The sequence below is a fragment of the Nuphar pumila genome, chromosome 17, assembly GCF_984573655.1.
Source record: "Nuphar pumila chromosome 17, dmNupPumi1.hap1.1, whole genome shotgun sequence".
Taxonomy (NCBI): Eukaryota; Viridiplantae; Streptophyta; class Magnoliopsida; order Nymphaeales; family Nymphaeaceae; genus Nuphar; species Nuphar pumila.
The window spans coordinates 6,786,655-6,811,581 of record NC_143265.1 but is presented as its reverse complement, the minus strand read 5'-3'; the positions used below and the strand labels follow the sequence as shown (position 1 = coordinate 6,811,581).

General features: G+C 37.6%; 1 protein-coding gene across 6 annotated transcripts in view; it reads right to left on the bottom strand.

Moving 5' to 3' along the window:
* Positions 1–22,258, bottom strand: part of LOC149811497 (uncharacterized) — a 36,889-nt gene extending 14,631 nt beyond the window's left edge. For 2 of the 6 annotated variants that reach the window (XR_016428522.1, XR_016428523.1), the window contains exons 1-21: positions 22,077–22,258; positions 21,784–21,961; positions 21,560–21,684; positions 20,824–20,940; positions 20,560–20,706; positions 19,766–20,448; positions 18,979–19,100; positions 18,763–18,854; positions 18,441–18,681; positions 18,264–18,333; positions 17,305–17,453; positions 17,043–17,113; positions 16,756–16,929; positions 16,589–16,660; positions 14,331–14,432; positions 14,158–14,247; positions 4,194–4,269; positions 3,954–4,050; positions 3,794–3,863; positions 3,465–3,644; positions 1,269–1,395 (exon numbers count right to left, since the gene is read on the bottom strand). Coding sequence is in view for 4 of the 6 variants with exons in the window: in XM_089993142.1 (XP_089849268.1) it covers positions 3,465–3,644; positions 3,794–3,863; positions 3,954–4,050; positions 4,194–4,269; positions 14,158–14,247; positions 14,331–14,432; positions 16,589–16,660; positions 16,756–16,929; positions 17,043–17,113; positions 17,305–17,453; positions 18,264–18,333; positions 18,441–18,681; positions 18,763–18,854; positions 18,979–19,100; positions 19,766–20,448; positions 20,560–20,706; positions 20,824–20,940; positions 21,560–21,684; positions 21,784–21,961; positions 22,077–22,202 (2,982 nt within the window). In the remaining 2 variants the exon portion in view is untranslated. The remainder of the gene's footprint in view (positions 1–1,268; positions 1,396–3,464; positions 3,645–3,793; positions 3,864–3,953; positions 4,051–4,193; positions 4,270–14,157; positions 14,248–14,330; positions 14,433–16,588; positions 16,661–16,755; positions 16,930–17,042; positions 17,114–17,304; positions 17,454–18,263; positions 18,334–18,440; positions 18,682–18,762; positions 18,855–18,978; positions 19,101–19,765; positions 20,449–20,559; positions 20,707–20,823; positions 20,941–21,559; positions 21,685–21,783; positions 21,962–22,076) is intronic. The other 4 variants (XM_089993142.1, XM_089993144.1, XM_089993143.1 and 1 more) reach the window with 3 other exon arrangements.
* Positions 22,259–24,927: the final 2,669 nt, after the last annotated feature.

Sequence of the window (24,927 nt, the reverse complement as noted above, 5' to 3'; positions counted from 1 at the left end):
GAGATCCGTCGAGACAAAGCAAAAGGTTTTCTAGGCCTCTCCCAAAGATCCTATATAGAATAGGTGTTAAAGCGATATGGGATGGAGAATTGTTCTCCTAGTTCAACACCCATGTCAAAAAGTGACAAGCTGAACCTAAAGGATTGTCCACAGGACGATATTGACAAAGCACAGATGAGTGTTTATCCATGTGCATCAGTTGTTGGCAGCTTGCAGTATGTGCAAAAAACATATTCTCGACCAGATATTTCTTTTGCAGTAGGGGTGTTTGGCAGATTTCAGTCTAACCCAGGTATACCCCATTAGAAGGCTGCTAAGAAAGTCTTGTGGTACTTGCAAGGGACAAAAGACTATATGTTGACGTATCATAAAATTGATCACCTCGAGGTCATTGGCTACTCAGATGCAGACTTAGGAGGATGCCTTGATAGTAGAAAGTCTACAACTGAGCACGTCTTCTTACTTGCTGGGGGCGCGATCTCTTGGAGGAGTGGGAAGCAGACGACCACTGTTGCCCACACCATAGAGGCAGAATTCATAGCATTGTACGAGATTACCTCGCAGGCTATATGGTTAAAGAACTTCATATCACAGTTAAAGGTGATTGATTCTATTGGGAAGCCACTGAAGGTCTACTGTGATAATGAAGTTGCGGTGTCCTTTTCGAACAACAACAAAAGTACTATGTCATGTAAGCATATGGAATTGAAGTATTTTGTTGTTAAAGAAAGGACAGAGAATCATTTAGTGCATATTGTTAATATTGATACCAAAGAGATGATTGTTGAACCTCTTACTAAAGGGCTAGCACCGAGATTATATTTCAAACATGTAATGAGGATGGGTTTGTTAAACTCTTTTTGACATATGCATATAAATAAAGTGATCACTTTCAATTCATGATTCTCATTATTTTTGTTGTTAATCTCATAAGGATTAGAGATTCAACTAAGGACCTATAAAATAGAATAAAAAGGTCATTCTATTCATCAAGTTATTCCCATAAGGTTTTTTGGTTAAAGGGTTTATCGTCGGATCAAGTGGGAGAATGTTGGATTAACCACCACGATTTACGTGGTGGTTATCCACGATGTGAATTCATCCCCACATCTGGAATGATCGCTTCATATAAACCAGCATGGGATAAAGGGAGAACGGTTATGCAAATTGTTCTCATCCCGTGCCCTATAAATCAGAGGGTATCATGAGCAACCCTCATCAAGTAAAAGTGCGAGTAACCTGCTAAGAGAGGGAAGAGGTCTACTCACTGGCTGCATTCGTAAGCATGCGTTTGTGGTGGCTGCAGCCCGGCTGAGCAAAGAAATTCTCCTTGTTGCCTGATCAATCACCACCGGACTGGCAGTGTTTCTCCTCTGCTCCAGTCAACTCCATCATCTGCAACAACAGTTTGTCAATGGCTGCCTCAGGTACGCAGCATCTCCCTGCTGAACTGTGTTTACATAACAGCCATTGTGCTTTTCTGTCACAGGGGTCACCGCTACAGGGAAGCCGACCTCCGACTTCGGAACCCAACAAAACCTGTATACGGGCCCGGATTCTGGCGATCCAAAATTTGGTTTCCACTAAAAAAAAAACAAAACTGTAGATCACCTTTACGTTGTTAGATGTGAGGAGAAAAAACAAACAAGGGGGTTCCCCATCCCATTTGCTAGGTCGTTTGCACATACAAATGACTATCAAATCTTAACCTATATATATTGTGTGTGTGTGTTCCATCTAACGGTCCTACATGAGCCCAACGGAGTCGATGCCCCTTGTTCGTGCTCAGCTTGGCAGTTTTACATGAACAACGCTTGAATTGGCTTGTTGAGACTCTTCTACGAGCTCGAACAAGCTATCTTGACCCGAGCCATGAAGAGTTTGGTTAGCTTCCCAGTACAAGTGATGGGATATATGGAATGAATAGAAAAAGCCTTTTGTCTAAAAGAAACACTTTTGGAAAGATTTAAATGAGAAAACAGACCAGTATGGGCATGTCATTTGCTTGATCACATCCACAAGGAACTTATTGACTCCCTATCCTTGTCCAAAAGAAGAGTCTCAGTAATATTCAGATTTGAACTTGTTGTAAATGTTGACACGGCTATAAGAGTGGTGGTGAAGGATATCAGCTAAATAAAGAATCCTCCCTGTTGTAAGGTTCTTATGTGAAGGGCCATCAGTTGGCCAACATCATAGTTTTAGATTGCTAAACCTTCAACTCTACGGTCAGCTGACATCATAGCTTTCTCCTGAAGCAGAATCTACCTATTTGGGTGGAGCGCTACTCCATCAGTCCCTGGACCTAGGCTTATTGGTCCATTTTAACATGCCACAATGTAATGGGTGGAACATCTGACTAGTCTGTCTGCTTTTCAAGACATTGGGCAAGGGTACCTGCTGTTCTCTTTCCTATTCATCCCCTTCACAAAGTTTTCTCATTCTAAGAAGAAACAAGAATTCCTGGGTTATCTCATGACTAGACCAGGATATCAGTAATTTAATGCCATCTTCTAAACGGGTCAGAAGGCTGAGTTTCTAGTCATATAACTTATTATTCAAGATCGGTTTTAAATACTCATAATAAGCATTCTTCGTTAATAACTTAATAGTCCAAGTGAATATGTCCCTATGACTGAAATCGTTTCTATCACGAGATGTGTCAAGATGTAGTTAACTTTGTTATATTGATAAAACTACTGAATTGACAACAGGTAAGATAATCAACAGAAATGACCAGAATTTCTAGTCTGGCTAGAAAAAAAAGGATTAGAAATTTAGAATGTATTTTGTAAAGTCAGAAGATCAGGACTGTGGAAAGCATCTCGGTATATAGTTATCAAGCCCACAATGACAATCATTATCCTAACCAAGCAGGATTCAGGGACAGCTAAAACACAGCCTCTTCCTTCATCCTAAACTGTTATGGATAAGTAAAGCCTAATTGTTGCATTTGTAACAGTATCATCTTACTGAAATTTATCATTTTCCAAAGATTTTGATTGTAAATGGTTATTATTTTCCAGATGTGCCAGACATATAAAAAAACCAGAGGCCATTCAAGCACCATTTCCTTGCTGAGTTTTCATTTTTAGTTTTTAGATTTATTGTTTATTTTTATAATTTTCAAACCCTTCCCCATTGTTCCTCATTTCTGAACCACAGCTATAAGAGGAAGTAACTTTCTTATTGAAAAGCAGGCTGAGTAGAATCACAACTTTCAGAAAGGATACCAACTAAAATCAGCACGCAATTTAACTAGAAAACAAATTATTTTCAAAAAGATATTCTCTAACCATCTTATATCGGGGTATGGCCTTGCTGAAATTATTGAGTAACTAGTAGACCATTAGCAATGTCAAGAAAGATCAGAAGGAACAATATCGTAGAGTCATAGGCATATCAAACTTTACAGTGCAACCTCTACGCAAAGCATGCAACAAGTGTATAGGCAATGCACAAACCTTTGTTAATTGCCCCTTGCAAAAAAGTTCAGGCCTTTGTAAAGGAAGCATCACCAACTCTTTCAATGTATCCTTGACATTTTCCAGGGCACCAATGTCATCAAATGACACTCCAATATCATTTGGTGGTATAACATCAGCCAAAAGTCTCTTCTCAAATTCATTGTCAGTCACAACATCCTACAATTTACTGACCAGTAAAGTGAAAGGAACACAGAGGAAGGCATGAACAATAAAAGCTACACTACACAAAACTTCAATAAATTGTCTTAAATGAAAGACATTCTATAAAAACATTTTTGAGGTTAGAGATAAAGGCTTAAACTAACCTTAAGTGACTTCTTCAAGCTTTTAGTTTCACTTTGAATATTCTGCAGGATTTCAAGCCCATATAAAATACTGCCAGAAAGGACTTTAGTGATGTTTATATTCAAGCCTCACCAAGCAAGTCGACAACATAAGAATGAGAACAGAGTTTATATAATATACCTCTCACTTGATATAGTAAGCTTTGTAGCTTGTGCATCAATATCAGGATTCTTCATCAGATGGCAACTTAATGCCCATCCAACTATCTTCTCTGCACCTGCAGGATAAAAAAGTTGATTAATCAATTCCAACATGGCCTATAAACTATCTATTTTTCCTCTTCAAAGTCGAAATGAACTTGTTTTCTCTAAAACACTTGAATCAAAGAAAATTGGGAAGCTTCAAAAATAAAACGCATACTTTCACTAGTGAGTGTCTGGTCTTTGATGCATATGGTTTCCAGCTCATTGCACTCCAAACCATTTCTTGTTAGGACCTGTTAATGATGGATCAACTTAATAACAAAAATACTAGAAAATAGAAATGATACCATCAAGCTGGTTTAATCAAGTTGAACCATGAGGTACAAAACCACTTTATTGCATGCTAACTTGTTGTGGCATGCAATGGTTTCTTTGTCATAATATTTAAAAATCTCAATGAAAATAGGGTTTTTGTAGAAATGACATTGTTATTTGTATGTCGAGATGGTGACAGAAATGAGTTTGATACTCATTTATATGTAATTGAAATGTGTTCTCCCAAATAACTGGGACAAGTATCTCATGCATTTGATTCTTCTATTTATGGTTTCTGAAATGAGCTTTATACCAGTTTCTGGTACTGGTATGCTTGATATGTGGTATGCTAGGGTGTATGTATTACCAATGCAACTATCATCTGTAATAATCTAGAAGTATCGACGGTATTATTTTTCATAAATCTAGGATTCTTTGGATTATTTTTCAAGTTTTGTCACTGATAGAATGTTCTAAAAGTCTCTGTTAAAATGTATATACATAGTATATATATACGTATGTATAGAGGTGTCAACGGGTCAGGTTTGGTTCGGACCCATGTGGAACCAGACTTGGGCCAGATTTCGGGTATGGTATCGGGTCCAGACTCAGGTCCAATCCGGTCTACTATAAGAGAAACCATACCAGGTAAAATAATATTTTTTATCATTTCTGTTGAGAATAGGTGGTTTTATGTTAAGTAATAGGTGGTTTTATGTTAAGTACTCTTATATTAGAGTTTTTCTGAAATTTTACTCTTATAAGGATTTAGATGTAATTTCTCTTTTTGCCTCTCTCTATTTAATATAGAGAGAAGCCCTAATCAAGATTAAGTGATTGAGTTTTCTGTGCAGCCGTCTCTCTCTCTCTCTCTCTCTCTCTCTCTCTCTCTCTCTCTCTCTCTCTCTCTCTCTACACAGGTGGCTGCCCTTGTCTACATGGTATCAGAGCTTGCGATCTCGGGAGCGTGATTTCGAAGAGGACTGATCTTCACCAACGGAAAAAATTTTCAGACTGCGAGAAAAATATATATATATATCAGGTTTGCTGTTGCACTAGTGTGGAAGATCTGATAACAGATCTGGGATGTTACCCAGATCTGTCGTCAGATCTAAGGATGGATGTTACCCAGATCTGTCGTGATCTCCTGGAGCTGTAAACAGTTTTTATCTGTTTTTTTTGGATTTTTTATCTCCTGTCGTGATTTTCTGGAGATAGACGAGTTCCTACTGATGCGTGCATGTTGTGATTGACGTGCTGCTATTTGGGTAACGCAGCAGGCTTCTGTGCTGCTGTGTCGCAGCCGAGAGTTGTTGGTTGTTCCTGGCTGTTTGGGCCACACAGCAAGTGTTTGTGATATTGCGTGCCAGCCGAGAGTGTCATATTTTCTGTGCTGATGCGTGACTACCGTGATTCTGAATTTTTTTTGCGTGTGATCGAGATATGATTGATCTATTTAATTGTTTGAAGACTGATTGGCAGTTATGCTTTATATGTTTTGGGAACAGCAGTTGTCGTATTCATATGTGTTGCAACTGAATAGTACTGTTGGTCGTGGTGTGTTTGGGTGCAGCTATGGTCTTAACTCCCTGCTGGGGTGAGTTGTGTTTCGCGCTGTATTAGTTTCAGCTATCCATTTGTCGTGGAAGCAGCAGGAGTGATTACCTACTGGTTGTGGACTGTTTTGTGGAAACAGCAGGGCTGCTTCCTTATAGTGGTGAAAAACTCTACTTAAATACTTGTTGTTCTAGTGAACAGTATAGCTGAAAGTTCGAAATATGATTCGAAAATGGAACAGATTGGGGAGTATAAGGCTTTTGCCAACCCCTTCTCATATGGCTCTTCCGTTAGGTTGAATGAAACCAACTATGCCCGATGGTCCAGAACTTTTATGATGTCGGTATCTAGACATCGTCGAAAACACATTTTGTTGGAAGGCGAACCCACTGAGAAGTTGGAAAAATATGTTACTTGGGATGAAGATAATGACATAGTTATGTCATGGATCATGAATAGTGTCGAACCCCATATTGCAGATGGATTGATCTATTATAATTCAGCAAAACTGATGTGGGATAATCTTCGTGATACATACTCACAAGAAACGAATGTGAGTCGTATCCTGCAAGTCGAACAAGAAATATATAATTTGCAACAGGGAAATCAGACCTTGGCCCAGTACTATGCTTCTGTCAAAGCTGCGTTTGAAAGACTTAATGCTCACAGGCCTCTTTGTTGCTCGAAGCAAAAGGATCATCAAGAACAAACCATGGTTGCTCGTTTTCTTACAGGTCTTTCTTCAGAGTTTTCTGTTGCAAAAGTTCAAATGTTGACTGGATCAGATGTTCCCACTCTTGCTGATGCTTATAATCGTCTGAGTAGACTTGCGATCTCTCTGCCACAGTCTCAACCTGTAACTCAGTCATCTGCTCTTGTTGTCCCATCTAGTTATGGGCGTGGAAATATTCAGAATATCAGAGGACGAGGACGTGGACGTGGTATGGGAGGCAGAGGAAAGCTTCAATGTACATTCTGTGGAAAATCTGGACATTTAGAAGATCGTTGCTGGGATAAGCATGGTTGGCCAACATCTTCTTCATCAAAGTCATATACTCCTAAAGCAAATGTGACTACTCTCGAGGCAACAAATGTACAAGAGAATATCGCTGAAAATGAAAGTAGTATCACCCTTAGTCGTGCAGAATATGATGAGCTGATAGCTCTTCGTCCACCTGTAGCTGGTGTTGCATATTCAACCGGAAATCATCTTCATCCGACTGGTAGTAAGTGGGTTATTGACTCTGGTGCTTCCAGACATTTGTGTGGAAATTCACATGTTTTTTCAGATCTTAAGGATGTTAAGGCTCAGCTTGGAGTCTCCTTAGCCGATGGGAACTCCTCCCCGGTTGCTGGTCAGGGAAATATTTTTATATCCTCCTCATTACAGTTGAATAATGTTCTTCATGCTCCAAACTTTCCTCAAAGTTTACTCTCTGTTAGTTGCCTTATAAAAGAAAAAAAAACTGTAGAGTAATATTTGATCAAATGGGTTGTCATTTTCAGGATTTGCTGACGGGGAAGAAGATTGGTGGAGGCTATGAAGAAAATGGAATTTACTACCTACATCATCCAATGGGTTCTGTTCATGCTGCAGTGGAACATTCATTCAGTCCTGTTCAGTGGCATCGTCGTCTTGGTCATCCTTCATTGTCAAAGCTTCGGTCGGTCTTTCCTCAGATTCCTTCCACCACATCATTTCAGTGTGAAGCATGTCAGTTGGGCAAGCATCATCGAAGTTCGTTCCCTTCTAGTCAGAGTCAGTCTAGTAATAAATTGTTTGAACTTCTTCATGCAGATGTATGGGGTCCTAGTAAGATTCCTACTAGGACTCAGTGTCGTTATTATCTTGTTATTGTGATGATTTCTCTAAGTTATCATGGGTATTTTTAATAAAAGAACGATCTGAAGTTCCAAGTCTTATCAAGTCCCTAATTCTTGAAATAAAAACTCAGTTTGAATCCATTGTCAAGATTGTTCGCACTGATAATGCTCTCGAGTTTAAATCAAAAGGTCTGTTACAATTTTACCAAGATCATGGCATCCAACCACAAACTTCCTGTGCCTATTCATCTCAACAAAATGGGGTGGCTGAGCGAAAACATCGGCACCTCCTTGATGTTGCCAGGACCATTATGATTCAATCTAATGTTCCTGCGTTATACTGGGGTGATGCGATTACCACTGCTTGCTATCTGATCAATCGCATGCCTTCGTCTTCTGTGGGTGATCAAATTCCATTACATATCCTCAAACCTAATGCTCCACTTTTTCCTTTATCACCAAAAATATTTGGATGTGTTTGTTTTGTACACAAACTTGGCCCTGACCGTGATAAATTAGCCGCTCAAGCTACAAAATGCATATTTATCGGTTATCCAAAAAATCAAAAGGGCTATCGATGTTATGATCCTATTTCTCGCTGAGAGTATGTCAGTGCGGATGTATCTTTCCTGGAATCCTCTCCATATTACTCTATTTCCGGTTCCCCGCTGCAGGTTGATCCAACTGAGTCTTTTCCATTACCTATATCTCATTTTCCTTTGGAATCTGTGCCCTCATTACCAAACTAAACTTCATCTTCTTTCAGATTCAATAATCCACCATTGGTATATGTGCGTAGAGCTCCACTTTCGCAAGAGCCTTCATCTTCTTCTTCTCCTAAGGTAAGTTCTACTGACAATTGTGATCTTCAGGATGATGATAACAGGCCTATTGCTCTACGAAAGGGGACAAGACAATGTACCTTATATCCCATATCTCACTTTGTCTCCCATGCCAGAATTGGACATCAGATGAAGTCGTTTATCTCAGCCTTATCTGCTGAAACTATTCCTCTGAACTATCAACAGGCAAAACTTGATACTCGCTGGAAGTTGGCTATGCAAGAAGAAATGACAGCTTTAGTATCTCAGCATACCTGGGATCTAGTTGATTCTCCAGCAGATGCTGACATTGTTGGATGTAAATGGGTATATACAATAAAGTACAAATCTGATGGTTCTATTGAAAGGTACAAGGCCAGATTAGTCGTGAAAGGGTATACTCAAACATATGGAATTGACTTCTTTGAAACTTTTTCTCCTGTTGCACGGATGGGTACCATCCGTCTTGTTCTCTCAGTAGCTGTTCAGCATGGTTGGAACTTGTGTCAATTAGATGTGAAAAATGCATTTCTATATGGGGATCTATCTGAGACCGTTTACATGCAACAACCTTCAGGTTTCGAGGTTGAGGGGGAGTGTTAGAAGGTGTGCAGATTGAGAAAGGCGATTTATGGCTTGAAACAAAGTCCTCGTGCATGGTTTCAAAAGTTGTTTGACGTGATGTCAAGATTTGGCTTTAATAGATCAGCAGCAGATCATACACTTTTTATAAAGAAAACTAGCTTTGGCATAGTTGTTATGGTGGTATATGTGGATGACATCATTCTTACAGGAGATGATGTGAAAGCTATTGAAGCCACAAAGGCTCATCTTCAAAAACACTTTGTTACAAAAGACCTTGGATCACTCAGGTATTTTCTGGGTATAGAAGTCGCTAGAAGCCGTGAAGGGATGGTTTTGTCTCAACAGAAGTATGTTCTTGACTTATTAAAGAAAACGGGCATGTTGGGAGCTAAACCAGCAAATATTCCCATGGACCATAAAGTTCAATTGTTTGAAGAAGGGTCAAAACCAGTTGATAGCAAAAGCTATCGCTCCCTAGTAGGGAAGTTATTATATGTAACTGTGACCAGACCAGATATTGCTTTAGCAGTAAGCAAAGTTAGCCAGTTTATGGATAAACCAACTGAGGTACACTGGAATGCAGCCATAATGATTCTCAAATATCTAAAATCTTCTCCTGGAAAGGGGTTATTGTTCAGGAAAGGTGGAACTCTGGAGATAGTAGCCTATTCTGATGCTGACTATGCTGGATCTGTAGTAGATAGAAAGTCTACCACAGGATTCTGTGTGTTTTTGGGAGACAACTTGATTTCATGGAGAAGTAAGAAACAAAATGTGGTTTCCAGGTCGAGTGCAGAATCAGAATATCGGGCTATGGCCCAAACAGCTGCTGAATTGATATGGGTTCGCACTGTTCTTCATGATCTTCAGGTGAAGGTTTCCTCTCCAATGACCATGATGTGCGATAACAAAGCGGCAACATATATAGCAAACAATCATGTCTTTCATGAGAGAACAAAGCACATTGAGGTTGATTGCCACTATGTAAGAGATATGATTCAAGCTGGTCATATCACTACAAAATACCTAAAGTCGGAAGACCAAGTTGCAGATATGTTTACAAAGCCTCTTGCTAGGCCAAATTTCTCCAAATGTTGTGACAAGCTGAGCATGATTGATATCTATGCTCCAGCTTGAGGGAGAGTGTTGAGAATAGGTGGTTTTATGTTAAGTAATAGGTGGTTTTATGTTAAGTACTCTTATATTAGAGTTTTTCTGAAATTTTACTCTTATAAGGATTTAGATGTAATTTCTCTTTTTGCCTCTCTCTATTTAATATAGAGAGAAGCCCTAATCAAGATTAAGTGATTGAGTTTTCTGTGCAGCCGTCTCTCTCTCTCTCTCTCTCTCTCTCTCTCTCTCTCTCTCTCTCTCTCTCTCTGCACAGGTGGCTGCCCCTGTCTACAATTTCTACATTGAAAAATTGCAGGTCTTAATCAAAACTCAGGTCAGGCCTGAGTCTGGTATAAAATTTCACAAAACTATACCCAGGTCCATGTATTAATCGGACCTTCCGGTCCGGACCCGGGTCTTCTTATTTGTCACCGTACCCAGACCCTATATGGTTTGGTCCAGGTAAACCCGACCCATTGACACCCCTACCTATTTATATGTATTATGTACATATATACATATATGTATCTCTCTCTCTCTCTCTCTCTCTCTCTCTCTCTCTCTCTCTATATATATATATATATATATATATATATATATATATATATATATATATATGTAACTAGGTTAGGTTTTTTTAGTTTCTTTTATTTTTATTTTTTAGTTCTTGTTGTACTAGTCAACACAAGGTTGACTAGTCAAAAAAAGTCGTTGGAGTAGATCCAACGGCTCTATTTAGAATCATTGGAGCAGGTCCAACTGCTCTATTTGGAGTCGTTGGACCTGCTCCAACATCTCTTTGGAGCTCTAAACATTGTGTATATATAGGGGTGAAACCCCCTCTCATTTGTAGTACTTCTTGCATGGATTCTACATGAACAAAATATTATTTTTTACATTTGTGAGTGTTCTTAGTGTGCCCCTTTGAGTGGATTTTGTGAGTGAGCCTATTTCTGGTTTTTTGTGTGTTCATTTTGATATTTTGATGGATCTTATTGTGGCTCTTTTGTGTATCCACTTTGGTGATTTTCTATGTTGGTGGATCTTATTGCAAATCAAGAAATTAAAGATTTTTAGGCTGAAGTCACATTGACCGTGGTTTATCTCATTAACAGAATGCCATCCTCTTCTTTGAAAAATGTGTCACCGATTGAAAAAAAATTCAAACTAATTCCTAATTATTCTAGATTGAGAGATTTTTGTGTAAATATTTTGTTTTTACTGATAAGAATGATAAATTTTCTCCCCGTGTTATTCCTTGTTTTTTTTTAGATATGCAAATAACCAAAATAGCTATAGATGCTTTGATTTTAAAAATAAAAAGCTATATGTTTCAAGAAATGTGTCTTTAAAAAAGGAAAGGTTTTTTTAAATTGAAAAATTCAATAAAATAACCGAGTATTTTTTATTTAACTTCAAAAGATACCGATTGTGGTGATCTTGATGAAGATAAGGAACTTAGAGATGATATAGTGAGTAAAGACCAATCTCGTGATAATGAGATTAGGGAAGAGCAATCTTATAAGGATCAAAGTTGTATACAGCATTTTAGGCATAGTAATTCTAAACGTTTATGTGCACTTGAAAGATATACTGATAATGAAAACCATATATAAATAAAACTAGAAGGTCATCTAGAGTAACCTCCCGAGAAATTTGTGTCCTATGACTCGCTTTCACCTAAGTAGCAAGTCTACATTGCATTAATACATTCATATATAGAACTCTCGACCAATGCTCAAGCAAAAGAACATTTTGAATAGGTAGAAGTCATGAGGGCAGAGCTACACGCCTTAGAAAGAGCAAATATGTAGACTATTCAAGATATTCTCCCAAGAAAGAAACATATAGACTATAGATGGGTGTATAAGGTAAAAACTAAGAGTGATATTCTAAAAAATATGAAATAAATTATGAAAAAACTTTTGCCCGAGTTGCTAGGATGACCAAAGTTAAGACCTTGGTAGCCCTGGCCTTTGTGAAAAGATGACCTATATATTAGATGGACGTTAAGAATGTATTTCTTAATGGAAACTTGGCTGAAGAAGTTTATATGGAAGCACCACAGGTATAACTATCCCTAAAGAAATATCTCTTTGTTTGGATAAAGTTGTTTATGGTCTTAAACAAGCACCGAAGGTGTGGAATGACAGGTTTAATCAAGCTTTTTTTTATGCTTGATATTGGATTTCAATCTTGTCTGAGTGATACAACTTTGTTTGTTAAGATTTCTGATGCAGGTATGATTATTCTTCTCCTCTATGTAGACGCATGATTATCACTGGAGGGGACAAACAGGGAGTTGAACATATTAAAAAACTTCTCAAAACTCATTTTGAAATGACAACTATGAATTTTTAAAATATTTTCTCGGCATTGAAGTTGTTTATTCTTCTAGAGGTTCTAGAGGTTATTTATTGACTCAATCTAAATTTGTTTTAGATATTGTTGTTAGGTCTGGAATCTCAGATGACAAGAAGGCTAACACTCTTGAAATTGTCAATGCTAAGATGAAAATTGATGATGGAGAACCACTTGAAAATCTGACACCATATAGACATCTTATTGGAGTAATGACATAACTTTTAATTACGAGACGTAACATTGCGCGTGTAGTTCACACAGTCAGCCAGTTGCAGCATACTACCACTTCTGTTCATATGGGAGCGGTTTTGCTTATTATTAGATATATTAAAATTTTCATTTATCGAAGATTTTTTTATCTGCTTCTTCATCTTTAGATTTAATTGCTTATACTGATGTTAACTGGGGAGGCGATCCCAATAATCGATACTCAAGCACGGGTTTTTGTGTTTTCTTATGAGAATCATTAATATCATGGCGATATAAGAAGCAGTAGAAAGACTCCCTCTCTTCGACTGAAGCAGAATATTGAGTCATAGCTACAACCACTATAGAGGTAGTCAGGCTAAGAAGATTGTTGGTTGATATGGAAGTTCAGGTTACAGGACCATCACGAATGTGTTGTAATAGCAAAAGTTTTATCTACATTACCAGCAACCGGACCTTCCAAGAACGTACCAAACATATTGAGATGGATTGTCACTACGTACGAGAAGAGTATCTACATGGCACTATCGATCTTCCCTATGTTACCTCAGAATACCAGTTTGAGGATTTTTTTCACCAAACCTCTCGTTGCTCTTAGATTTCACTTTCTCTTAGGCAAACTTTCGGTTATCCAACCGTAAATTTGAGGGGGGTGTTAAAATGTGTATATATATATTATGTACATATATATATATATATATATATATTATGTACATATATATATATATATATTATGTACATATATATATATATATAACTAGGTTAGGTTTTTTTAGTTTCTTTTATTTTTATTTTTTAGTTCTTGTTGGACTAGTCAACACAAGGTCTGGACCTGCTTCAACGTCTCTTTGGAGCTCTCAACATTGTGTATATATATATGGGTGAAACCCCCTCTCATTTGTAATGCTTCTTGCATGGATTCTACATGAATAAAATATTTTTTTTACATTTGTAAGTGTTCTTTGTGTGCCCCTTTGAGTGGGTTTTGTGAGCGAGCCTATTTGTGGTTCCTTCTGTGTTCATTTTGATATTTTGGCGGATCTTATTATGGCTCTTTTGCGTATCCATTTGGAGAACATTGTTGGAGGTTCTCATTTCCTTAGAGTCTCCACAAAACTTGAAAGAGTTCTCTAGAGGTTTCTCAACCGTTCCAAGGATAGAAAACTCTGAAACCTTCCAGCTGTCTTCTTTGTAACCAACCACATACACATAAAAGATTGACAAAGAACTTAGGCAAAACATGTTCATTTTACATTTAGGAATGATAGCTTCAGTCTTCAAGATCAAATAACAAACACATCATCACAAGGTTCTAAGAATACAGTATTATCAAAAGAAATGTTAAAGGTTATGCACCAGCACTACAAGAAATAAAGTTTATCGGCTTATGCTTACTGAGCAGATTTGAACAAGGTTTCCCTTTGCTTTAAGTGTTTCAACATCTCGATCAAGCTGCTGTTTCCAATCCATAAGAAGAGTTTCGTCCTACAAATATTTAATGATTCTTTGAGATATTCACAACACATCTACGAAGGAAGGTTGACAAGAAAGACCACAAAATTAAGCACCTGGGGCAACTGTATGGTGATTTTGTTGGGGAAAAGCTTTGACAGCAGCTTCATTGTCTTTGGAATTTCTTTGCCTCTATCATGCAACCTACCAAAACTATCCTGCAAAAGGTAAGAAAATCATCAAGACTTCAACCAACAAAAGAGTATCTATATGGACCAACAAATCACACAACACACAAGTTCAATACATTTTTTATGTAACCTGGTAATAATGCATAGCACAGGCATCCTAAGATAAGTTCCTTCCTTCTGTAAAACCAGCAATTTAAAACCATAAAGATACACATCTAAAAGGTTTTCTAATAACTGTTATATAACTATCATGCCTGCCAATAACCACCAGCAAAACACATTAATGAAAGCTCCCAACCCAATGATTGGACAGTTCTCAGCCTAATATTTGATAGATTGACTACAAAATCTAAAACAGCAGAAAAATCAACAGCAAGAAAAGAGCCAAGCCACATATATCACAGTTGAACATGGACACATGAATGTGAATACGAGCTTGATTGGATATTTACTATTAAACTTAGATATCAATAACCAAAAGAGAAGAACTGTTTCTGTATACTGATGTGGCCATATCAGAATAGTTGGCTACCCAAATATCCGTAAATCCCATATTAATGCCATCATCTTAAACTAAGATAACAAATTTGTTTTTCTTTTTTTTCTTTTCTTGGATATGGAATAAAGCTGTTGAACAAAAAGGTTGAAAATGCCACATGGAAGGTAAACATGGAAATTGAGCAAAGCAGCTAAGCTTGGGTCCTGAAAAGCTCATCCAAACTGAGAAACAGGCATAATGGATAGTATTCCAGCTTGTTTCCTGAGCTTGGTTGTATAAACAAGTTAATCTTGAGCAACCTCTTGCTAGTGGGTTAGTTAAGCTTAAGTCATGAGATATGATATGATATTATAGATACACTTAGATAGTTGTATAACAGTTATTACATGCAATGCAGTTGATAGTGGGATGCTTGGATGCCATTCCGGAAGTTGCAAGCTTGATTCCTATGGTCCCTTTACACTTTTGCTTGCCCTTGGCCTTTAACTAGCCAAGCCCAGCTCAGCTCAATTCATCTATAATCCTACAAGAAGACCCCAGTGAAAATTTTCCATTTCCAACTTTTATCACCATTAGCAGGTCACTTCTACAAAGGATAAGTGACAGCATGAAACTCTCTGTTGGTCAACAAGATCCAACCAGCTGTGGAGTTGTGGTCCTTATGGAAGTTCATGTCTACTTATGAAATGCAGAATATTCTGGACCATATACTAATCAAACGCACAAGAGAAACATAAACATATCATGTACCAATCACAGAATCCGCCATATCGTTCTTTCTCCAACAACAAGCTTTATTTGTATCTTCAAATCACTAGGCTTACATGAATGTTTCTAGTCTAGAAACTCAAAGAAAGGAAATATTTTCCTTCATAGCCTCATCATCTTTATGCAGGATCTTTATTAAGCATATTTCATTCCTTACCTTCAAGTCTCATTTTATCATGGAAAATCGAAAAATTGTCAAATTCTTCCAACCTTTTCAAGGAAAGTGTTTATGTATTGAAAATAAGGACGGACAAGAAAAGACAAAAAACTATCCCTATGCTATGTCCTCTAGTAATCCTAGGGTCAGGAGCGAATCAGGAAACTGAGGACTAATGGACCAAGGAGGTCCAACTGACTGAGAATAGCATAGGCAAAGCCTAGTCTCACCCTTACAACAAAATCTCTAGAGTTAGTCGTTAAGGCATTTCTTAGTCCTTTGTCACCCAATGTTTTGTTCTCTTTACATCTATCTTCTCCTCCTATTGATTTTATAAAAAAATAAAGTTCCTTTAGAAAAAAAAGCATTATACAAGCCATGAGCTGAAATCTACAAAATGGAGCAAAAAATAAAATCTAAATTGTTATTTACTCTTGTAAGTCTGCTCAAGAGCATGACATATTCAATGAAAGTACAGCATGGCATACAAGCTCCAATTGAAATACTTTCAGAAAGGACAAGTAGGGATGACTTAATATTCATTATAAAACCAGAAAGCATACGATCAAACAAACATGAGCTATATGAGGATACATATGCAGAAATGCATTATAATTAATAATGCCAGAAATATCGAAAAAGCAAAATTAAACTGTGCTCAATAAGAAATTAAGAGCAAGATAACTTTGACTCATGCAAATTAATGACTGACTGGATCCTAAACAGTCTGAAAGCATTCCCAAACTAGAATGTCATTACCGAGAAAGCAAAGTCAAGTAAAGCAGCTTGATTGTTCACAAATTTGGTGAAAAGGAGACCTCCAGGATGTGACTGCATTATGAACAATAGATCAAAGATAAGATGAACAACTTCCGCCAAAATGAACAATCACAGACAGAAAATGCAGTGGAGATGAAATACACCACCTTCTCTTTGCAGTTATCAAGCTGGGTGTGGGAGCCAACTACTACAACATTATCAGATAGGTTTTCAAGTTTGCTTTTGAAAGCTATATAAGAATCCGGATTGCCTGCAATAGACTTTTCAGCATCTTTTATGAACAATATAAAAGGTCCATTCTTGCTCTCATTAGACACAACCTGAATATGGAAAAAGGACAAAATGTGAGCCAATTCATAAGCAATGGAAGGATACAGCAAGTAATGCCTTTTTGGCTCCTCAACAGTATAGCAATCAAAGAGGTTCATTTAACCTCGAATAATATCTCAATGGCTAGTCTTTCCATATTCTCACCAGCAGAAATTTCCAAACGGAGATCATTAACTACAAATCAGGTGAATCATACATTAGAATGAATGTTGTATCACTTGGATCAGCAAAATAATAACAATAATGATGATGATGATGATGATGATGATGATGATGATGATGATGATGATGATGATGATGATGATGACGATGATGATGATGATGATGATGATGATGATGATGACCATGATGTCCTTGTACATCACCATTGCAAAAAAATCCATGATCTTCTTCACAAAGTCCCCCAAGGTCAACGCCTTTAGGAATGGGTTTATCAAACCGCACACCAATTTTGAAGGAAGTGTTCTCTTCGAATGGCAGCAGTACTTTACCTCGACTACCATAAGATGGACCCCTGCACGTAAAAGGAGAACAAGTGTTTCAGGCTTTGGTACTTCAACTAAGACAACTTTTATGAGTGATACAATTTTCAGAAAAAAAAAGGAAGAAAAAGAGAAGAGTGACAGCTGAAGATGCCAGTGTTCTACTTCAGCCACCTCAGTAGATAGAAAGCAGGAAAAGAGGGCGGGGGGAAGAATTAAGGAAACCTGATCATCTATACACTGCAATGAAGATTAGCAGCATCTCTTAATCAGAAGTTTTAAGATTAGAATCTAAAGTAACAAAGGCAGGAAGTATAACAGCCCTCTTACCAGGATACTACACTTTTGCCTCCATATCTATATCGTAAAATATAATGTCAATATAATGTACCACAAACTGCAGATACCTATATTATAGCAGATCCTAGCAATGTAAGAGAATATATTTTCTTCATTTCTTAATGAAGTTTCATTTGCATATTCTAATAATTAACAAATTAGGAATTCACAGAGGGCCCAAACTTTGTTGAAACTCATCAATAGGTATTCTATTACTCAAAGAACATGCAGTCATGACATAACCCAATGAAGATGTATAATAAACTTTTCCCTTTCCTTTATTTAACTATTTCTATGGCATTTGCAATCACATTCAGTATTTTATTTTTTCATAATGGAAAGAAACCAATGATTTGGTTTGGATGTCCCATTACAGACCCAGAGGTGCCACATTGACCATGGCCCTGTTTTGGTGTCCATGGTGCAGAACTCTACGAGTACCATGCAGGATTATTTATCTACTATCAATCAGAGAAATGAGTGCCCTTGAAGAACAAAGGTACCTTGATGGAGGCAGAAGGGTGGATGTGCATCCAGAGGTTGGCAGTAAACCAATGAATTTTACTCTGTCACCTGAGGGTTTGGGATGCACACAACAATTTCATTACATATTCAACAGAAAAGGCTAAAGCTTAAAGCTTTCCTTAAGACTGTCTTTATAAGTAGCAAAAAGGTGATACCTCTTTTAAAATGACAGTTCTTAGATGACCCAGAAGGTGTAGCCGATGACTCCTGTTTTAGTTGAGATTGAAGGTCAGCACCAGAAGTTGCACATACCGAGCCAGATGGATCAGTTTCAGAACCTGGTACAGCCATTCCTTTGGATGTGTCAGAATGCCCATAACGTTGCTTGACACAAATACAGGATTTATCAGCTCTGAGGCCTTCCTTCAAACAATCTATGTCCTTCAATGAAAGACCCTACAGTGTAATAAACTTTCAGGTGCATGCTCTTCTGAAACCATTGTAAAAAATGTTCAGATTACAGAAATATGATCTTACACCCAGCATCGAACTGGTATCAAATATGAGCAATTTGGATCCAAAGTGGTTAGCAAGGGCCTTTGACAACATCTCCTGATAAATCTCAGACCCTGAAAACAAGATGGTATGTATGAAAGATAGGAAACCAATCAAAATAAGAAAAAGGTGATGGCCAGCATACTTAAATAGTTAAATTCATAGATTGGAGACATAAGGTTGGTGGCCTTCACTAACCTGCAGGCCCAGAAAGCAAAATCCGTGGGCTTATGGTAGAAAGCGCCGAGGCATACTTTGCAAATTCTTTCCGCTTCAAATGGATAAATGCTGAAGCAATCAAAACATTTTTTGTGGCCTCACTAGCACAACAGAAACGATCCTTGTTATCAGTTATCACAATAACTGGAATGCCATTACAAGTCATCATAATGCAAAACATATCATACCAACAATGAAACAGATATATTTTGAGCAGTTTAAAGAGAATGAAGAGTGTGCCGACTAGCATTCTATGGCTCACAATATAATTCCATCAAGGCTTTCATGATCCTAAAAATGTTTTGTTCATGCATTAAGCATGTTAGAAGTTAGAACACATCATTGAAGACATGTTCCAGGACTTCTTGCCTCTCTTGTTTGACGAAAGAACAGTCTAATGTATTCATTTAACAAAAGAATGCATATCATAAGTTGAAAGGCAGCACCTGCCTGGTAAAGTCATGAATGACATTGATTTACTGCAGTAAGCCATCATTCTCTAAATGAATGTCCAATATAAGAGGCAAAGATTCATCTATCGGAACACTGATATAAGTGAGTGGACAGAGATATGCAGGTTAAAAATGGCCTTCATTGGTAGCAACTTCTAGGCCATTATAATTAGAATAAATCAGATAAAACAAAAATATCATGTCTATTTGAACTATAACAAGTACCAGTACAGCAAGCTGGATTAATTGAACAACCTACCACATTGCAGCAAAAGGGGGAAAGAAGAATAAAGAAAAATGAATATTATGTTTACCTCAAAAAGTATGGGAAGCTGACAAACGTGACTTCAATTTCTCTACCATCAAGCACTCCAGATTGCAGTTCTTCCCTAAATGCTTGGAATTTTTTAGCAGCACCCGAAGTCAACGCTGTCTGGGAATCCCCTGCCAGTTCCCCTCTTTCTTCAGCTACATGATTAAATAAGTTTCCGCTTAGATCTAAGTCACCAGACACACCAGTCAACATCCTAAGAATGGGCCTTAATGAGTCATTAATACCAGCAAATTTCACATTATCTGTCCCAATACCAGCCTCTGGACCAATGTTTTCCAGATAATTGGGTGCCTCAATTTCCGGTTCCAACATCATTTCAGCTTTCTCATCAGGAGGTGTAACTAAAGAGTCAAAATCCTCATCAGAGCTTGACTTCCTTCTACGATCATCAACATCTGGAGTGCATTTTCCTGATGTCACACGAGTGGGAGGTAGTGGAGGCCTTTTAGCATCCTGCTGGTGTTCAGCACCATCTTTGCGAAGAGCTGAATCAGACAGATCCTCTGCAAGGCTGGATAAAGATGCCAGTATCGATGCACCCATTACATCTGAAGGATCCCTGATCTTTGCTTCAAGTTGCAACCCTTTGTTGTGATTGTCTGTCAAACCAACTGGAGGCGCTGAAGTTGCTGATACATTTTCACTTGAAAATTGCTGGTAAATCTACAATGTCAGAAAAGAAAGCAAGTATGAACAAGATCCTACCTTGAAGAGGGTGAGAAGGATAGTATAGGAAAAATAAATACAAGAGGAAAAGAACAGGCAGAAAGATACATATGCATGGCGACCAGATTTACTGAAAATCAGCTCGTCCCCTGAATTTATGACAATATTGGAATTCTTCCTGATGGCTTTGCCATTTACTTGCACAGCTCCCTTGCTCTCCAAGCTTTCAAGCACAGCTACCATATTACTATCATTCTGACCATAGCCACAAAAAACAGGGATTGAGAAACATGGGCTACCCATCCATAAACAACACATTTTACGATAATAACATCAGCACAGAAACCATCCATCTGCACCATGATATATTACCCTCAAGATCTTGATTTTGCACAGGATGCTGCTAACTGATGGATCACGTAAGGATAAGTTGCAGCTTCTCGTCCCACCAATCGTAAAAACCGCACCAGAGAGGGCTACGTGAGGATTCTGGAAGAATTAACAGACTCCAAAGTTCATTCCCGTGCCCAATAGTAGCACTTGACATGAGTAATCAAATTCAACAACAACTCTAACCAGTCTCAATATATTTCAAGTAAACACTAGGACTTGGTGAACTGTTAATTTGGAGGAGCAATTGAAACCCTTAATTCAGAAAAGTTTAAGACCCCAACATAATGTAATTCCAATACCAACTTCTTATCATCATTTAAGAACTACAATAATGGCAAGCTACAACATTCAGATTAATCGTGTGGCGTAATCTAATGTTTCCGAATAAATAAAATATCCCAAATTATCATAAAAAGCTCAAAAAAAACAACTGGTTCAGCTACTCTCAGCGCAGAAAATCAACACCAAGAATCATAAGACAAAAAAACAAAGATAGCTCATGTATAAACCACCCAAAAGAATCCACCCTGATAGACATATCTTAGTTCACAATCAGATCGTGAAACAAAAAGATCCACTAACAACAAAACTATTTCATTCTTCAGTAAGAAAAAATAGGTTCTTGAATGTCAACAGAGAAACAGTATTGCGATGGAATTGCGCCCAACAAATCAATGTGCACTAAGAACAATTCATGAAATGTTCACTGAATCACCTCCGAGTACTGCGAAATGAGCCTGCCCCACGCATGTGAAGCGCCTGTGTTCCTCTTTTGGTAGAAGCACAACGTCTTCAACGAAGTCTTCACCTTATCGATCATCTTAGGCGACACTCCCGAGCCTGGTGAATTGATCAGAGCCCAAATTCGCTGCAAAAATTCAGAAAAAGAAAAAGACAAAAGGAAAAGGAGAGAGAGAGGATGAAGAAGGAATCGGTTACCTTCTGAGCAATGAGCCAACAGAGGGCTAGCCTTCTGCGAGGCACCATCGTTCTTCGCCCCCGGCTCCGGTCGGCCCTTCTCTCCGTCGCCCGACGCCGACGCCGGCTCGACGGAAGCGCTCTCTCGACAATCGCCTGCTTGGGCCGCCGATTCCCGGTCTCCGGCGACTATTTCCGTCTAATCGATCCCAATAAAACCGAAATTTTTCACTAACAATCCCGAAAGAAAAAATCTGAAAAAAATGCGATCTTTAGAACCAGCTAGCAACGATTAACGAACCTCCCGCTCTTACCTTGGAGCGTTTGGACGGAGGGGGAGGGGAAGGGTTCTCCGGCGAGGACGAGGTAGCTGCTGACGGAGATGATGGACGCTTTCCGCCGGAGTTGGCTAGGGATCCGCTCCACCTGGTGGACACCATGGCCGGAATCCGCCGACCGACTCTCTCTCACTTGAGAGTGAAAAAAAATGAAAGCCGAAAAATAAAAAGGAGAGGAAATCTATCTAACGTTAAAGATTTGCACAAATAAATGGTGAGGAAAAATAAGAACGTTCTTCAAGGGATAGTATTTGGTCGTCTCACCATGACGTCATATATAGTGTAAAGCACATTTTTTCGTATTTATCGATTTATTGGTAAATAAATGTGATCTAAAACCGCAAAGTTTTGTTTTAATTTATAACCCGAAGACATAATAAAATTCCCGAAACTAGGACTTCTGCCTCCCAAGCCTATGAATTGACTTGCTCAAAGAAGTGATGCCCATGAGTATGGAACCTTGACTGTCCGTCAAACAGCGCAGGTCTCACCCCACTATACCAACCCCATGGACATTGTTTTGTTTACAAAGAACAATTTTTTTTAAATAATCTCTTTCATGAGTCAATATGTTGACTGGAAGGTTTAATATTAAAAAAAAAAAAATTGTAGATCAAATATTACATATGTGATTTACATGGTTTGTTTAGTATGAAACTTACTTTGAATCATGTGATTATGACAAGTAATTAGGTTTTTTTAAGTAGTCCAAAAATCAAAGTCTCTAAGTGTGCCAAAATTTTGTAGCTCAAAAGATCACATTTTTACATCAGAAGAGCATTACCCGAAAGGTTGATCCTTAGCAAACAAACCATGTTGAACACATCTATATTGTTGGATTGATTCGATGCAACTTTCACCTGTGATTTCTAGCTCATTAGTTTTGTAACTTTATTAGTAGCCAATATTTGCCCAAGTCACTAGAATATGAGAACTAGAAATATGAGCATTGTCAACACTTTTTTTGCAAATCCAACCATGTGGATGCGCTTGACATGGTGAATTTGATGAGAATCAACCATTTGATCGCGTATTTTAGATTAAAAAATAACATTTTTGAATTCTTGAATATTTATGAAGATTATGAGCCATTGATTTTAAAGTCTTGAAAAAACTCATTTATGCATCAAAATCAGATTATTCAAGAGTGGGTTCTTATAAAATAAAGTATGTAGATTGCATCCTAATAGTTAAATTCAAGAGAAAAGAACAAAAAATCCATGATTCTCAGCAAATTCACCATACCAAGTGCATCCACATGGTTAGATTTGCAAAAAAAAGTGTTGAAAATGCCCATATTTCTAGTTCTCATATTTCAATTATAAAATATGAGAACTATAAATATGGGCTTTTTCAACACTTTTTTTGCAAATCCAACCATGTGGATGTGCTTGGCATGGTGAAATTGCTAGGAATCAATCGTTGGATCATGTATTTTTTTATGAAAAAATGTTATTTTTAATGCTTGAATATTTATTAAATGTATGAATCATTGATTTAAAGCCTTAAAAAAAAACGTTTATGCATCAAAATCAGATTATTCAAGAGCGGGTTCTTATAAAATTAAACATGTAAATCACATCTTATGGTTAGATTCAAGAGAAAAGAACAAAAAGTCCATGAAAATTGTGGTTCACACATTAGTTTTCATATTTTTAATTCTCATATTGTAGTGATATATATAGAAAGAGAAAAAGTGGTAGTTATGCAACCTGGAAAAGGCAGTTGGCCATCAGCACCCAAAAAATACAAAAAAAGAAAGGGGGCAAAAATGCAAATTTATGTTTTTTCCCTTTAGCAGTGGTTTTCGACTGCCGCTAAACACCTGCGTAAGGATGCAAGCATCATTACGAAAATTGTATTTAACGACCATCGAAAACTATATATATATATATATAGAGAGAGAGAGAGAGAGAGAAAGCGAGAGAGAGTATATGCATGTGTCTACGGGTGGTGTGAATGCATATTGGGCTTTTTTGCTAATATTTTCTCTTTTCTTTTTCCTCCTCTTTTAGGGTCTTTGTAGGTAAGGCTAGCATTGGTACAAGTGGTGCTTCTTTGGCCCATGTGGACAGTCTTAGCGTGGTACCAAATACTAGGTTGGAGCCTCTCATCTTTTTTTCTTTTCTTTTTCTGTCTTGATGGTTTAGTTATGAGAACTTTAATTCATGATGTTGAAAGATAGAAGAATACAATTATCTTTTTCATAGTTCAATTATATACTCTATGTCTGAGCACGTGCACTACTAAATTTATAGATAGTGAAGAACATGTATGCCCACCTGACTTGCATGTATATGTAGGTGCATGTTAAAAGAGAGGATAGAAGAACAAAAAATGACCGTACTGTAGGGATAATTTTGCCATATTCTCTAAAAACCCTACAATTTTTTATATTCTTCAGACGTTCAAAATCATAAATATTTGACATAGTTATGACTCTTTTACCTTTCACAACTATGAATTTAGGCCTTTTTGCTATAAAATTGTACCGCTCGTCGGCTACCTCCAACACCCCACTTAAATTCGGAATCACAGTTTTTTTTATATGACTCTTTCGCATAAATTTATTTGTGAAATCTCTGTACCATCAAAATCGCAAATATCACTCTTTCGCATATAATAAAAAAAATCACAAAATATTTGCGAAAAACCTTTCACGTGCAAGTTATTTTCGAGAGGTTTTCGTAAATAGAATATTGGTTCGCAAAATGTCTGAAATCACATAAATTTATGTGTGAAACACTTACCACTAATTTCGTAAATAGCTGACATTTTTACATATATTGCATGCTCTCGCATGAAGTTATTTGTGAATCTTCAGATA